Source organism: Pagrus major, chromosome 23, assembly GCF_040436345.1.
Source record: "Pagrus major chromosome 23, Pma_NU_1.0".
NCBI classification, from domain to species: Eukaryota; Metazoa; Chordata; class Actinopteri; order Spariformes; family Sparidae; genus Pagrus; species Pagrus major.
Genome location: NC_133237.1, coordinates 17,226,704 through 17,243,159, shown reverse-complemented (window position 1 = coordinate 17,243,159; position 16,456 = coordinate 17,226,704). Strand labels below are relative to the sequence as shown.

General features: G+C 40.6%; 1 protein-coding gene across 1 annotated transcript; it reads left to right on the top strand.

Annotated features, from left to right (window-relative positions):
* The first annotated feature begins 194 nt into the window (after positions 1 to 194).
* On the top strand, positions 195 to 16,012 carry LOC141020123 (arf-GAP with dual PH domain-containing protein 1-like). Its single transcript, XM_073495181.1, has 11 exons — positions 195 to 674; positions 3,174 to 3,304; positions 4,443 to 4,534; positions 6,412 to 6,494; positions 12,036 to 12,148; positions 12,258 to 12,404; positions 12,713 to 12,796; positions 13,068 to 13,130; positions 13,286 to 13,357; positions 13,543 to 13,771; positions 13,861 to 16,012. The coding sequence occupies exons 1-11, from the start codon at positions 581 to 583 to the stop codon at positions 13,887 to 13,889; spliced, it is 1,137 nt and encodes a 378-aa protein (XP_073351282.1). The 5' UTR covers positions 195 to 580; the 3' UTR covers positions 13,890 to 16,012.
* The last annotated feature ends 444 nt before the right edge of the window (positions 16,013 to 16,456 follow it).

The following is a 16,456-nucleotide window of genomic DNA, read 5'->3' as shown; positions in this document are numbered from 1 at the left end:
TATATATATATATATATATATATATATATACATATATATATATATATATATATATATATATATATATATATATATATATATATATATATATACATATATATATATATATATATACATATATATATATATATATATATATATATATATATATATATATATATATATATATATATATATATATATATATATATATATTAGTTAGAAACTTGTGAAGGAGGCAACAAGGAGGGTGGTGTGGGTGTATTCACAGATGAGTGTCGTGAGCGCGTTTCCTACCAGCAGAATGGCCGCTGGGCGTCTCACACCAAAGAGAGACTCTTCCAGAGAACACTTCCATGTAGCCGGCGTCATGTTGCATCTATAAGAGTTTTTACAGCATATACACTAGACTGACCATGCTCCACTTGTCGGCCACACTTCACCTTGAATCACAGCCTTGACTTCGGTTGTTGGGGCGCGCCGTGACGCGCTCCGTAGGCTGCAAACTGAGTCCAGCGCGCCCGGCGTTACTCTTTACTTTCGATGCGTGAGAGTTTGAGCTGTGCAGCCGCGGAGGAGGCATCTGAGCAGGATCATTTGCATGATGACTTCGGATCAAGAAAAGAACAGACAGCGTGTGAAACAGCTTGTGGGCAAACCTGGGAATGGAAACTGTGCTGACTGCGGAGCTGCAGGTAGGCTGGAGGAGGGAGACACTGGACACATTTCACTGACCTTTTCCTACTTCAGTCTGTTTGACTATGATCACTGGTACTGATCTGTCATGCCCGTGGGTCATTGTGAACTACAGATAATTAGCTGCATGCTTTAACAGTGTGTCTCCAGTCCTCTTTCGCAAGAGTGTACAAGGTCGACAGTTTCTTTCCTCAGACAGTCACGATGTGGTCTAGGCTGGGTTATGAAATATTTAACAGTTGACATAATGAAGATCCTCATAGAAGAGGGATGGATTTCCTGACAACTCAAATGAAAGAGCAACTAAATATTGCATAAGCCTTTTAAAAAACAACGGTAGGCTATTTATTTTACAGGCTCCCTGCAGATTTAATGGGCACACTTTATTAATAAGTAACACATGTCCAGCTGTGACTTCTTTCTTCTTCTTTCCTTAATTTTTGTGCTCAGTTTTGGTTAAAAAGTTATTTTACAACTCAAATTCTTATTCTTAGGTGGGATATGTTTTTTGTGTTGGTTGGTTCCTTTTGCATGTGCACCTGTGGTCACTTCAGTACATGGCAGACAGGTGTGGTTTGAAACAAGGCTCATGTTCGTGTCATGCTTTACCTCGCCTGGCCCCTGCTTCAAAGGTGTAAGCTTTTACAGTAACTATTCCAGATGCTCTATCGTGACATGAGCCCATTTTACATTCAAGCACACTCCATTTCTCCTCAAGTCCATTCGTCCAGGTCTACTAAAAGATGCACAAAGTCTGACTTAATTGTACATTGATTAAATCAGTCATTAAGTAGTGAGAGAAAGCTCAATTTATCCACGATTTCCCGAGCTTGAGATGTCATCTTTTAAAGTTTACAGTGAGTTATGTCAATATAAAGCAGCATATCCTCTCATTTGACAAGCATGAAACCAGAGAATGTTGACCAGGCTGCGGGCCCTCATAATACACAGAGAGAATGGGAGTGGCTATCGTCAGCGTCCCTTGTGTACAGATGCACAGTCCAACAAATGTGCAGCTATGTGATTATGAACAAGGAAGTAATAGTTTTTTTTTTTCTTTTGCTCTCATGCTATTTTTGCAGTGTGTGGTCACACTGAAGGGCTGCAGCGAGCTGACGCAAACTACTCAAAGCTGTACCGGTTCTCTGGCTCGGTTACAAAATAACCACCACGGCTGCTGTAATCTCACCTTACGTTGATCTGAGTAATGATTCTGAGAATTAGGTTTTTTTTGTGTCACACTTTAGCCGCCACTCTTCGTCTCAGCTCTGTTCACAGGACTAAATTTAAACGGATTAGTGTACAGTATCTTGTGATAACAAACAAATCTATCTTGTTTTTTTTACTTCTTGGCTTTCATTGTGAAATCCTGTGAATTTGATGATTGCCACGCCTGCACGCTCTTTGCACAATTGTCTCCCTTCAAGGAAATGTCCGATCTGTGTGATGCTCTGACCTTTCATTGAACTTCTTGAGAACGTGGCGAAATTACAAAACAAAACATGGGCGACATGTTACAAAAAAGTCTTGTTTTTCACTTTAAGTTTGTGTTACTGAGGTCTTTGTGGCAGAGGTGGAGGTAGCAGTGACTCATAGTGTATGCATGTGAGTGTGAATGACACTTTTCACACATGATGTGCAGTGCATATACCTGTGAATTTCCACTTTTTATAGAAATGTTCATTGAAAGCCGTGTACCTCCAGTTGTATAGATTACAGCAACATAATATAATAATGGAAACACATATACATGGATATAATCTGCGTAGTTATAATATATTTATGTGCCTGCCTCTGACAAAAGATAATATAAAAGATCGTTCATCACCTTTTGTAAGTAGGTGTTGCTCAGTTGCAGTGACAATGTACAGAAAATGTGGGCTGCTGTTGAGTAAACACTGTATTAAGGGACATTTTGTAGTGTTCTCGTGTGTGTGTGTGGGCAGATAGAGTGCCTGTGAAACACTACCCTGCCGGGTGATTCAAGGTGAGCCATCAGTGGTGCCGAGTCTCGCACGCTACTGCTGCCACACTGAAAAAAAAAAGGCAAAGGAAACACCCAGTCTGCCCTCACACAAACCTACCTACAATCCAGAGGCGGTCCTGTTTTTGTGGAAAAGTTGGCAAAAACAACGCTTTAATAATGTGATGTGTGTTCGAATTAAGTTGAGAATTTTATATGTTTTGAAGTTCACCCAAAAATGAGAATTCAGTACTCCTCTGTCATGCCCATGGAAAGTCGTGCGAAGTGTTGTAGTCCACAAAACATTTCTGGAGCTTCACAACGAAACAGCATTCTTCTCAACAACTGAAGTAGATGGGGACTTTTTTGAACAACAAACAAAAAAACAACTCAAAACAAGCCCACAAAACGTAAAATGGTTCCATTCAGCTCGGTTCAGCTTCAATCGACATGAGGATGAGTAGATAATGACTGAATTGTCATTTTAGGGTGAACTTATCCTTTAAATTTTTTGTGTCTCTATCCTGTGTTGCAGATCCGGAATGGGCATCCTACACCCTGGGAGTGTTTGTGTGTCACAGCTGCTCAGGCCTCCATAGAAACATTGCTCAGATCAGCAAGGTGAAATCTATCCTGCTGGATCCCTGGAGCTCCTCTGAGGTGGAGGTGAGCGCTCCTGTCTGCTGCGCTTGTATTTTATTCACGCATATCCCGAACACAGTCATAAGCCTTGTGTTATTTGAGTGAAGATCAGCCGATCGATTGTTGTCTGAAACTTGGCTTGAAGCGACATCTGCAGCCTCTGGCCTCGCCCTCACCCTGCTCCACTGTGAGCATCACTCTCTGCCTGCTGCTCCTCCCCTGCCTCCCTGCCTGGTAGAATAAGACAAGTCATCCTTCTCAATTCAGCACAGCCTGAAAGGCGTGAGCCAGCAGCTGGCAGATACAACCAATATCTCTGTGTTTGTGTGTGTGGGACTTTGACTTTAAAACTCACTTTGGATTCCAGTTGATTTCACAGTGAAAATATCCAGAATGAGGTGAAAGAATCATGTATTGTGTTTATTAACCGTATCATGCTGCCTGTGTGCTCCTGTAAATGTGTGCGACAAAGGAGGCCTTGTGTAGTGTTTTGCCATTAGCTCTTTCTCTCTCTGTCTCTCTTTCTCTGGCTTTCTCTTCCTTTGTGTATGTGATCTGTAGTTTTCTATCTGTGTGCTGAGCAGTATCCTCTGTGTTTAAATACAAGGACACAAAAGAAGAAGCAGCCATGTCTCCCTCTTCTACCAAATCGTCAGGATAGATGCTGGCAGTGTTCTCTGCAAACCACGAATATGCCCAAACTTTACACTTCTGTATCATGTTAGCTTTAGGCACAAAACCCACTTGGTTACGGTAAGGAAAAAATCGTGTTTTGGCTTAAAATACCTGCTTCTTCTCACCACAAACATGACTGGAAGTTGTCCTGAGGTCTCCTTGAAAGTATCCAGTGGTGTCAAGCTTACAAATGTTGCAACGCAGTCTTGAACAGTGGGCAGTGGCTTGGCAGGGTTCTCACCTAACTCCATGCAGAAATGTCAATATGGTGCATATGAAACCAACAAATGTGACTTCAATGTGACAGTGGTTTGCAGAAACAGGGGACCGAGGTGCCCTCTGGCCAAGGTGTCAGCCACACAAACGCTGAGCTGCAAGTACCTTATTATATCTGTGTGGCTGTGTGTGTGTTTGGCCTGCTCTCATCCACCATATACACATGCACACAGACGTGTCTTACAAAAGCCTCTCTTCCTCCCCTCTGCAGTTTATGGACTCTGTGGGTAACGATACCGCCAAGGCCAAATATGAGCAGATAGTTCCTGCCTTCTACTACAAGCCCACACACAAAGACTGCATGTAAGTGATGTGTCTTCTTCCGCCCTCCTTACTGTCTAATCCAGGTGTTTTTGCCACCTCTGAAAGTAAGGGTGATTGGTGCATATCTGCAGCATATCTCTTGCATTGGGGTTGCAGCAGTGTCGTGTTCATGGTACGCTGTGGTTGGAAAACTGCCACATGTGCATATGGTTTTCTACAGTGTTGTGTGTTAGTGTTATTAAAAGAATATTTTTCCAAGTTTATATCAAGTTTTATATGTTAGGGCATAATGTCTGCCAAATTATGACAACATTTTCATTTAGCCAAAAAAGTAATCATATTAAAACGGAAGTTTTTTAACCTGGGCCCTATATTTACATATTTTGTGTGTAAATGATTCATGCTTACAGCCATTGCAGCCATGTCTGTAACATTAAGTCCACTAATAGTGCTTTATTTTGCCAGTGACAGGCTGAGGTTGTTATTACAAGTGTCTAACAAAAAGGTCTTTCTCCGTAAGAACCGTTTCTGTAATGTTGTCAGTATTCCATAATGATGTCAGACATATAACAACCTCAGCCTGTCTGTGACAAAAACAAGCACTTTTGTGGACGTAGTTGCCCCAAAGGATTATGTCGCAGCCACGGCAGCTGCGTTGCAGTTGCAAGCTGAGATAATCTACAGGACCGATTTCAAAACTTTTGGTATGAGTCATTTATGCACAAAAACGTGCAAGTACAAAATACCAGAATCCCCCTTTTTAAAGGTCATTGTACAGTTACAATGACCTTTAAAGGGGGATTCTAGTGTTAGAACACCATATACCATGAAACCGTGATATTTTTTGAGATGGTTATCAAACAGTGAACATGTCAGACTGTTGCAGCGCTAGTAATCATACACATCCATTTGCAGCTTATGCAGTCGTCTAAAGGTAGATTAGGATGAAATAAGTTAGTAAAAGCCACGTTTGTTCACATTTCAAAAGTGAAGTCAATAAAACATGTGAAATCTTGTGGCAGTCACATTTTAATGTTAAATTCTATATTGACAAAAGACTTATTTCCCTTAAGGTAATTCATACAGTAATAAATGCTGATGTTACCTTATTTACTACCTTACGACTACTTAACTACCTAAATTGCAAACTGGTGGTTATTCTGTGCATAGATACTGTAAAATATTACTCATAGCATCTTTAGTACTGCAATTATTGTCACACAGATGGATGCATTCATTAACCAAAGGGCAGCAAGTGGTTGTCGGTGGCCCGACTGACATGCAGAAACTGCTCTGTGATAAGAATGGCAATTTCCTGCAGTTTGAACAGGAAGTGGCAATTCAGTACGAGGGCTTCTTCTTAACCGTCCAGCGGTAAAAATAACAAATACGTAACAACCAAACACTGAGCGGTGAGGTCTGTTTGAGCCTGAACCTGTGTCTTGTGTATGAGGGGTGACATGTTTAGGACGGTACAAAGGAAAGGATGACTGGATAAAGGAGAGAGGAAAAAGGCAAATCCATTAAGTGTGAAGGGCGTTGAGCACTTGGGGGAAGAGCTGTACAAAGCCATGACACTGAATCCTGTGATGATGATTTGTTGAAAGCGACACAGCTGGTTAAGAAATGCAGATGACGTGTCTTACATGCTGAAGATGCTCTGTGAATGTTAACAACCATTAGTAAGGGAAACAGAAAGAGTCCAGAGAAATTAATATAATAAAAATGGATGTGAGAGACGAAAGAGGAGCAACAGCCGTATAATTGTCATCACAGCGATAATTACGGGAAGATGAGTAATATTTGTTTGTATGAAATGTAGCTCCGAGGCTCCACATTCATATGAGTTAATGAGACGTTTCCGACAAACTAACTGAAGCATGATAAAAAGCTCAGCACCAACTGTTCTGCTGCAGGCTCCTGCGGGAACAATGGATCCGGGCCAAGTACGAGAGGAAGGAGTTTCTGTGTGTGGAGAAGCAGGAGCCCTACTCGGCAGGTAAGAATTAAACACGTCTCTGTGCGTTATACCTCTTCTTGCTTACTCAGGAGAACAAGTAATTGTCCGCGTCTCGCACAGCACCACCTATTCAGCATCGAATGAATGCTCAGCAGGGAAACGGCATCATCCCTTCAGCATTACCAACATTCTTGGGTGAAACAGCTGATGAAATCCAAGATAAGAGGGAAGGAAGGAGGCCTCTTTTCACACTCTGCTTCCCTGCCTCCACCTAAATGGGGTGACACTACAAGTCAGATACCACCTTGAAACTTCCCTAGTTGATTACTGACCTTAAAAAATTTTTTTTAAATGTGTTTTCTGTTGCAAAAGATGATGAGAATGGATGAATTTGCATGTATTTCCAGAACAGAAATCTGAATGGGTTAAGGGAAAGGTTAACGTTGACGTATTGGAGTTTTTGCAAAGGATATTTTAGATATCTCTTTTTTTATCACTCCAAAAATCAGAAAATACAGTCGACAGCCATAAAAATCAGTTTTTTTAAAGAATAAAATGTTCTGAAAATCAGACTATGAATGATGTATAAACAAACCCCTGTGTACAAACCTTCAGAATATAGATATGAATAAAAGTAGTAAGTGTGGTGTATGTAAGTGCTACTGGAGGAGATTTGAGAAAAAAACAGTGTGAAATTATAAATCTTATTATCAACTATTGTTTTTGGCATTGCAAGTTTTCTGTGCTGTTTAAATATGCAAATGAGGCACCGCTAATTAAATATGCCCAAATTTGCATGCAATTTCAGAAGAGAAATCAGCAACTCAAACAAGCATCTACATGTTTTTTTGGACATTTTGAAGAAAGACATGGTATGGGAGCAAAATGGCTCCAAACCTCAAAACCACAGCTCTTTATGCTAAGCTTGGCTAACCGCTTCCTTACTCTAGTTTCGTACATAACATAAAGAAAGTCTGGGAAAGAAAACCAATGTTCAGAAGTTATACTAGACGATGCGCTCAGTTCCAGTTGTTTATTTGGACCCATTAAAGAGTTTTGCTTGAAAGATATGACAATCTTCTGTGTAGGGATGTTATCGTACTGCAGCAGAAACTCTTGTTCCTCCTCTTGTTTCGCCAACTAGCTCATTATGATCTATTGAGATCTGTTGGGCTTCAGTATGTCTTGTTGGAGGTGCTATTTGGCCTGCTAATGGCATTACACTGTCAAAGAGTGTAATAATAAACAGCTCATGGCCCATAGGCACTGTTACCCACTGCTCATTTACATAGCCCAGCCCAATTAGCCTGCCAGTCAGATAGTCTGACTGCATGACGTGTCAGCATGGTTTATGTTGCAGAGACGATGAGGACTGGTCATCAGGGGACCGACTCTGACCTTTACTGTCCTCCTTTAGCTCCTCATTTGTCCTCCTTTCTGTAATTCTGTTTTTATTCTCTTATCTGCACTCACATCTGTTTCTGGCCGACTACCAAAGGCCTCATCTTTTTCTCATGGTTTACCAGGTGTAATCATTTTGGCGCTGGTCTATGCTCACTTCCTTACTAATTATACATTACATAACCCTTATCTGTCTTTAATGCTGAATCATGTGCCGGTGTGTGTCAAATATGACAAATGTCTCTTGGCTAATCGCCCAGAGGAGCCTCATTAAAAGAGAGAAAGTGGCACCAACCTGAGCGCTAATCAAACGCGACTAATCAATAATGGATGGGCCCTCCCAAACTGACTGGCAGTGTGTGTGTGTGTGTGTGTGTGTGTGCAGATACTAAGACTGAGTCATTCTGATCCCATAAGAGTCAAGGTGCAATATGTACGTTTGTAATTGTTGTCTTGATATGAGACTATTTATTGTCATAATCATAATATCATGAGATGAAGTAAGTGTTGGCTTAATGGTGCTATTTGTAAGAAAAGTTGATTTTTGACGCTCTGGGTTTCCCAAATCATCAAAAACTGACGCTTTGGGATGGCTGCCGACCTGTTCTACATCCCAAAGCGTCAGTTTTCGACGAGTTAGGAATGTGACTCCAAAATCAACTTTTCTTACAAATATCACCTTTAAAAGGCTGCGTTACGGTAAAGTGATGTACTTTTCTAAACTTAGCAGACTGTTGTAGTTGTTTTAATACTTGCATTTACCCACTTCGTCATTTCATATCCACAGTACTGATGATTATTTAGAGATATTAGGACTTTGAGGTGTTTGTTAATGTACAGCAGAGCATTGTAAAATATTTACAATATTAATGCAGTAATAATACAAACTCAGAAAGTTTTATAATTTCCATAACTGAATAAACAAGCTGTTCTCAGAGGAAAATAAGGTCCCCAGAACACTGTTCGAAGCTAGAAAGGTGGCAGGGTCCGCCAAATATAAACAAAGAAAAACAGTGTGAAATTGTGTTGTCCTTTTAAGGTCAGTTTGTTTATTCAGTTTATTCAGTCATGAAAACAAAGAGAGTTTGTTTATTTAGTTTGTTTAAGCAGGAAAACCAATTAATGAAAATGTTTCTCCTCTGATTAAAATGTATTCCCAAAAACTACATAATGCACCTTTAACCACAGGTGTAAATAATAGCATTGATTCTGTTGAGGTGTTTCAGTGCCACGGGCCTCACTGACATGGCTTTCTAGGATGTCTAAAAGTAACAGGTCCATTATTAAAGGGCGTGTCCCCTGTTTTTCAGCCTGCAACAATGTTATGTCCCATCAGTTATACACACGCAGGGCACAATGTCTTGAATATATGCTCTATATGTCCTGCTGATAAAAACGATGATCACCAACTGCGCTTTCCATCCGGTGTTATTGACTATCCTGTTGTGCCAGAAACAGGAAGTTGTGCAGAGTAGAGTGAGTTTAATCTAAAAGAAGATGTGGTTTGTGGCCATTTTTGATGAAACATTTAAAGGCGCCACTGTGAGGCCCCACCCCGCCGACCACCCCATGGAAGTTATTGAGTGTGTCACATTTAAACACAAGTCTCACAAGATTAGGGGAGAGATTTTGATGTCTGAAAATAAAACACAGTTCCCCTTTAACTGGAGCTGTTCTCACAGGGTCACAGCTGAGAAGCCGCTTGCATTCAGAGTGAAAACATTATTAGGAAAAGCTAAAATACAGCATGAAATTTGTCAAACAGATGGCCGCTGTTTCAAGGAGAAAAAGCAAAATGTATCTGTAAGGTAGATGAGATAAAGCGTTATTATCAGAGTCTCATGACCGTCGAGCTCTTGCTCTCTGTGTCTCTCTGTCTCTCTCCCTCTCTGTCAATGGTCTCTTGTGTTGTGCTGTGCAGAGGCTTTAGGAGCATGTGGTGCCCCGGAGGAAGAATGACCTCCTTTGTGTACAAGTATTCTATATAATGTTGCTCCTAGATTGTTGGCCAAGAGAAACTAGCAGCGATCTGTGGAAGATGTGAAGAAAGACAGACGCTGTGGTCCAAACGTTGCCTTGCTCTCCCTTGTGTTTGCAAATCTTTCACACCCCGCTCTTAACAGTGAATGACTTCTCTTCTCACCCTCGCCCTGCCAGCGATGGAACAAAACTTTCTGACTCATGAATTATTTATGAAGTCTCTGCTCACCCAGATGTTTACTGCTGTCTCTGCTGCTGTACAGTGTGAAGACGCAAGGGAAGGGACAAAAGGATGGATGGGAGAAAGAGTCGAGCAGTCTGTGTTTCTTAATATCAGATCCATTTCCTAGAGGAAATTGGCAACTGGGATGTAATTTTCTCTCAAAAATCTCTCTGTTCTTTGCTTATCGCATTGCACTTAAGCTCATACCATTCCAGCATTTGACCGAGGCACTTTACTTTCAATTCTTATGCAGGGGAAGTGGTTTATCAGCCGTCTCTAATATAGCCTGCTATTTGATGTAATCAAAAGAGAACAGCGCTATATGAGGCTGTGAGTTGGCATTATTATTATCATTATTATTTTTATGGGCCTTCCTTTTTTTTTTTTTTTTTTAATAAATTCCACCCCCATCGCAATTGTGGAGATTTAAACAATCTAAAAAGAGTAGAAGGAGGCGTGCTACGGAAGCCCTGAGGGGCAAATCAGAAATTTTTTTTTTTTCTGGTGATCCATTTTCTATGTCTGATCTAAATTGTTTTCTCTCCTGTTTTAATGACTGGAGAAGAAAAAAAGAAAAGAAGTTTTAATAATAATAAAAATAAATATATAATAATAATATTTCTAAGTTCCTTATTATTATTTTTTTTAGATTATCCTGGCAAAACTTTTTTTCCCACCTGAGTGTTTATGACTTGTCCTCAAGTCATAAACACAGGAGAGAAAATAATTTAGATGAGATTTCGAAAATGGATCACCAGGAAAAAAATAAATAATAAAAATAAAAAAAATCCTCACTTGACCCTCAGGACTTCCGTAATAATCACTCTACTTTCTTAAAATATTGGGGGTTTTTTTTCTCTCTCTCTCTTTTTTTTTTTTTAGTTTATATTATTTTAATTTGACTTTTTCCATCTTGTTCAGACACCATGTAGGTAAAATATGCTGTTCCCTTGTCTGTTTCTTTGGAAAAACTAACAAAAGTTCAAGTAAAAGAATAAAATAATTTAAAAAAGAATCTAATGCCCCCAAAACAAACTAAAACAAAACTTAAATTCAGAAAGGACAAGCTGAAAATTTGTGGTTACTCCAGTTGACCAGTGCCCAGAAGTAGGCTCTTGGCTGCACAAACAAGTGTTCTTACTTGAATCAGCCAACACGTCATTAAAAGCCTGACCCTGTGCAGCTCTAGTTGAAGAACAATCCAGCTCATTATAATATTAGAAATACAGTTCTCAGTCTTCTTCTATTTGGAGAAAAATAACCAATTCAGGTCTTTTTCTGTTCAATATTGCTGATTTTGAGTTAATTAGTATGTGTGCTGGCTGAGTGTCACGGGGCGATGACACTGCGTTTCTTCCTGCAGTGCTGTTTCTGTTGGCTCACGCCGGGTGTATGGGCAGAGAGGCCAGTGTCAGGAACAGGCCCAGGAACAGAGCCAACAAGCTGTGTATGTGTGTGTGTGTGTGTGCGCGCGCCTCCGTGTCTAGAGAGAATAGGGATGGGTTTGATATTGCATACAATTTAGTGGAGATTAAACATTATGGAGCAGATAAATAAAGAGCCGTTCTTGCTCTGGCACTGATTGGTGAGAAGAAAGTCCTGACACAAAGATGCTCTGGTGGTTGTTAATCAGAAAGTCTTAGAGGGAGATGAGTTTATTGAAGTGATGTTCAGGCTCGTAGAGGAAACCATCATTTGAAACTGAATTATTTATGTGTCGTAAAAGCAGAGGTGCTTCTTCCCATCACTGCTGAGCTACTTAGAACAGTGACCACAGAAGAAAGAAGAAGTGAAGGCTGGGTAAATTATATTGCAATTCTTTAGGCAGTGTCACAATACATAATATAAATCTTGAAGAAATCTGTTGAATTTCTCTTCTGTATGAATGTTTGTCTTGGGGTGGTGTATGGAGTGTTTTGTTAAAAGCCTGTGGTCTCTTCCCTCTGTTCCCACTCTTGGTGCTCCCCTCCTGGCAGGCTACAGAGAGGGCTTCCTGTGGAAACGAGGCAGAGACAACGGGCAGTACCTCAGCCGAAAATTCATTCTGTCCGAACGGGAAGGCGTTTTGAAATACTTCAACAAGCATGATGTGAGTGTTTCTTCACCTCCTTCTACCTTTTTTTTTTTCCAATCTTGACTGAGCCAAGACTACACCATTGACCGTCTCTCTTTCAAAAATGGCCTCCCCCTTCCTGCAGGCCAGAGAGCCTAAAGCGATAATGAAGATCAATACGGTGAATGCCACTTTCCAGCCAACAAAGATTGGCATGCCCCACGGCCTGCAGGTAACCTATTTGAAGGACAACAGCACGAGGAACATCTTCGTTTACCATGAGGATGGAAAGGTGAGGTGTGGTGCCTCTCTTGTTTTATGCAGGGTATGTGTGTCCCTCTGGTGGAAATGGTTAGTCATTACCCATCAGTAATGCCAGTAATCAAAGTTTACTTAAAAAAAAAATATATTCATCTGCCCTGGGTTTACAGCTTTTCAAATCTCATTTCCATTTAGAAAGGTAATTCTGTCTGGTAATGATAGCGATGAGCGTTCAGTGCAGGAGATAATTAGAGATTTTTCGGGCTGATGACGATGTGTTAGGAGATGATACTGCAGTGAGAGTCAGTCACTGGATATCCTGATTTTACTGTCTTGTAGGAAATGGTGGACTGGTTCAACGGCATCAGAGCAGCCAGGTTTCACTACCTGCAGGTGGCTTATCCTGGAGCTTCCATTGCTGATGTGAGTACATGGACAGACACACACACATACATAAACGAGGTCATAACTGCAACTGACAACACTTCATCACATCCTTTATATTTTACATGCAAAGAAATACACGTATCTGATTGGCCGATTCAAATATTTTCACTTCAAGTTTCATTTTAAGTAGATTTTTTAAAATGAAAGACTTTACTTTCCCCTACAGTATTTTTCCGAGTGGCTAGAGCTGTGCACACATACACACAGAGTTTATCAGTGACTAAGTCTTTGCTCTTTGTGTGTCTAGCTGTTGCCAAAGCTAACCAGGAACTACATCAAGGAGGGTTACATGGAGAAGACTGGTCCAAAGGTAATGCATTGATTCCCACGTGATTTATAAGTTGGGTAAATATGCAAAGCCTTAAACGGCATCTTGCAGAGCCTTGAAGTCCCAGTTATTTACTTGACATTTATAGCTGTGTGAATTCAGCTGCCACGTGTTTCTCTCCTGTTTCCGTCCCACAGCACACAGAGGGCTTCAAGAAGAGGTGGTTCACAATGGATGACAGGAGGCTCATGTACTTCAAAGATCCACTGGTATTAACGCTGCATGTTTTAGAGGAAACTGTAGTTACACACAGATGCACAGCAGAGAAAAAGGCATAGCTGCATCCGCTGGTCACAGTCTATTATTGAGGGACAGTGCACTACGTAACTAATTAGAAATTCGACAGGTGGCCGATTCTAACATTTGCACCTCGTGTCTCTCCCGCTGCTTCCAGGACGCCTATGCACGAGGTGAGGTGTTCGTTGGTAGTAAGCAAAACAGCTACACTGTGCTTCCCGGCCTCCCCCCCAACACTCAGGGCTACCATTGGCAGTTTGGAATCACCATAGTGACCCCAGACAGGAAGTTTCTATTTGCATGCGAGACTGAAGGGGATCAACAAGACTGGATGGCTGCATTTCAGACTGTTATCGACAGACCAATGCTGCCGCAGGAGTATGCAGGTAAATTGAACACCCAATTAAATCATTATTTAGCTCTTTTCTGTTCTCATTCTCTGAGTCAGTTGTATTATTTTCTGTTCTCTCTGCAGTGGAGGCCTATTTCAAGCACAAACCATGATGGTCTCAGTGTTTGAAGAACCGTCGGTGCAGGATGAGAAGCAGGGAGTGGAGCTGGAGAGGGAGAAGATATGTACTTGAGATCTCATAATGGGAGCCTTTCTAAGAACTTAAGGTGACAGAAAAAAAGGACCTAGAGGTGAGACGGCTTTGACCACAGCTGCAGACTCCTTCACTCTACCCGCCGTCTTGCGCAGCCTCACCTATTATGTGCCAGACCCATTTCATAGGGAGTCCGAATCACGCCTCAGCTCATGAATGTTAGCCTAACTCACTCATAACTCATGTTATGCGACTTACATACTTGAAAAGAGGTCAGTCATCATGACCTGAATGTGTAGAGGTTATGCACGTGACTTGTTCAGTAGGAATTGTGCTGCTCAGATGTCAAAATATGTTTTTCTGTTCTCAGTAATCTAGTATTAGAAATATATTAATACTTAAATGACCGATGTTTAATGTGGAGCAAATTTCCTGCCAAAACATGAACAAAATGTTTTACAGATGCCCTTAAATCCCATAACAAACACACAGTGTGGTTTTGCAAATACAAAACATGCCTACAAAACAAGTACAGAAGATGTTTCTGATACATCATGCTTCACAAACAAGTGCAGCATGTTTTACAAGTACAAAAAATAGTACGCAACTTTTGGCACAATCTTCCCGCCATGCTTCCATGCTCAGGATCTTCTCACAAATATCCTGAGTAATCTGCCCTCCACAACACCAGTCAGCACTATGAGTACATTTAAGCGCACCGGGAGGTTGAGCCATTGCAGAGCAGAGCAGGTCGAACAGCTTAAACTTTATCATAAAGGAGCATGCTGCAGTTAGAAGATACAGGTCATCTGGTAAAGGTGGAGAAGGAAACATTCATACAGAATAGACTTTACTTTATGAATGTACACAGAAGAAATGGGAACAAGAAAATACACGACGGGATAACGGAAAGAAACGAGTCTCAGGTGAGTGCTAACTTTGGTCAGGAACACAACTGAACACAAATACAAACACAATCTCTGCGCCAGTTGTTGCTCGCTATAGGGAACCAATCTAAACTAAGATGGTTGCATTATTCCATCCCTGTTACACGGTGCAATCAACATTTACTTCATATAGACACAGAGGACTGTTGATGTATAGCACCACCTGCTGTTGTGGAGGGTGGATTAATTAGGAAATTATCGAGGAACATTTTGAGGAGTGAAGCGTGGCAGAAATATTGTGCCAAAAGTCACGTGATATAACTGTTATTGTCTATGTGGGATATGTTTTTTGTTTTGTATTCGTCCGTTAACCATGTTGTATTAGAAATATGTGGCGTGTTTGTCTGATAGGTACATTTTGTATTTGCAAAACAAAATGCTTGAGTTTGTTGGTACATTTTTAGGGCATTTATAAAACATGTTTTGTTTGTTTGTGATGGCAGGAAATGACCTCCGTTGTTTAATACAGCTGAATTAATCATGCATTTCATCTAAGTGAGGAATCATAGATCCATGGTCTGCTGATAGGCTACTCAGATTAATTTCCACGTGTGAGTACAATATTTAATTCTCAGTGTATTTATTTTTTTTAACCGTCTAATTTGCTGTACGCAGCTTGTGCTATTAAGGTGCCAAGCATTGCAGATATAATAAGGTATATTTGCTTTTTTGTACGTATTCAAGCAGCTGAATGTAAACTGCTTTGTGATGTTTAATACCACTGTTAATTATTGGCTTGCATTTGTGTGTCTGTCGTTTAGCGTCTCTCTTAATGTGCTATAACTATTTATCCAGCAGAGGGAGACAAAGGAAAGGTTTTAAAACTCACTATGACACCCTTCACCACACACACTCAAACTCCAGGGGCTCATTAACCTCATCAAACTACTGCCTGCAGGTGTGCACATTAATGTATTTGTGTAAGTGCCAACAGGAAAGGCACGGAGATGTTTTTGAGCAGTATTTTAATGGGATAGTGATTCCTTTTGTTCAAACTGAAAGAGCCGCGGTCAAGCGGACCATGTGAGCATGCATCTGCAGCCCTGCTTAACCATTAAACCATCACCACGCACGTTGTCTTGTAACTCACTGTGGAGTATCTGAAATACGCTCACTATTAAAAGAGTAAAAGCCACGTTACCTTCTGTTTTTTTTTATTGTAGTTAACTTCGAGTTACAAGAAAGAAGATGCACATTGAAAAGTAGTAAAACGGAAAATCAGTACGTTACTCTGAACATCGAGATTGGAAAAGCTTACAGTAAATACTGTACAGAGATATTCTGTGTCTATGTTTCTGATGACTAAGATGAACTCTACCAAAACAACAGTCATATAAAAAGAGGCCTATGCTTCCCTTATTAAGAACAGGTTAAATACTGTTAACAGATTATAAGAAAACATGGCACTATATACCCCATTTATATGTTCATGAATGAAAAATTAACAAAAAGCAGGAAATAAAGCAGCCTACTAATGTTTGCACATGTGACTACAAATAAAACATTCAAAATAAAACGAGAAATATTACGGAAGCCCTCGACGGTCATGGGTCAGATTTCCTCTGTTTTCCTGCGATGA

What these genes read in the sequence shown, in the direction of transcription:
- LOC141020123 (XM_073495181.1), top strand. Translation starts at nt 581, where the DNA reads ATGATGACTTCGGATCAAGAAAAGAACAGACAGCGTGTGAAACAGCTT. An exon ending in GGAGCTCCTCTGAGGTGGAG is followed by an intron (nt 3,305 to 4,442) that starts GTGAGCGCTCCT and finishes TCCCCTCTGCAG; the next exon opens with TTTATGGACTCTGTGGGTAA. An exon ending in TGGAGAAGACTGGTCCAAAG is followed by an intron (nt 13,131 to 13,285) that starts GTAATGCATTGA and finishes TCCGTCCCACAG; the next exon opens with CACACAGAGGGCTTCAAGAA.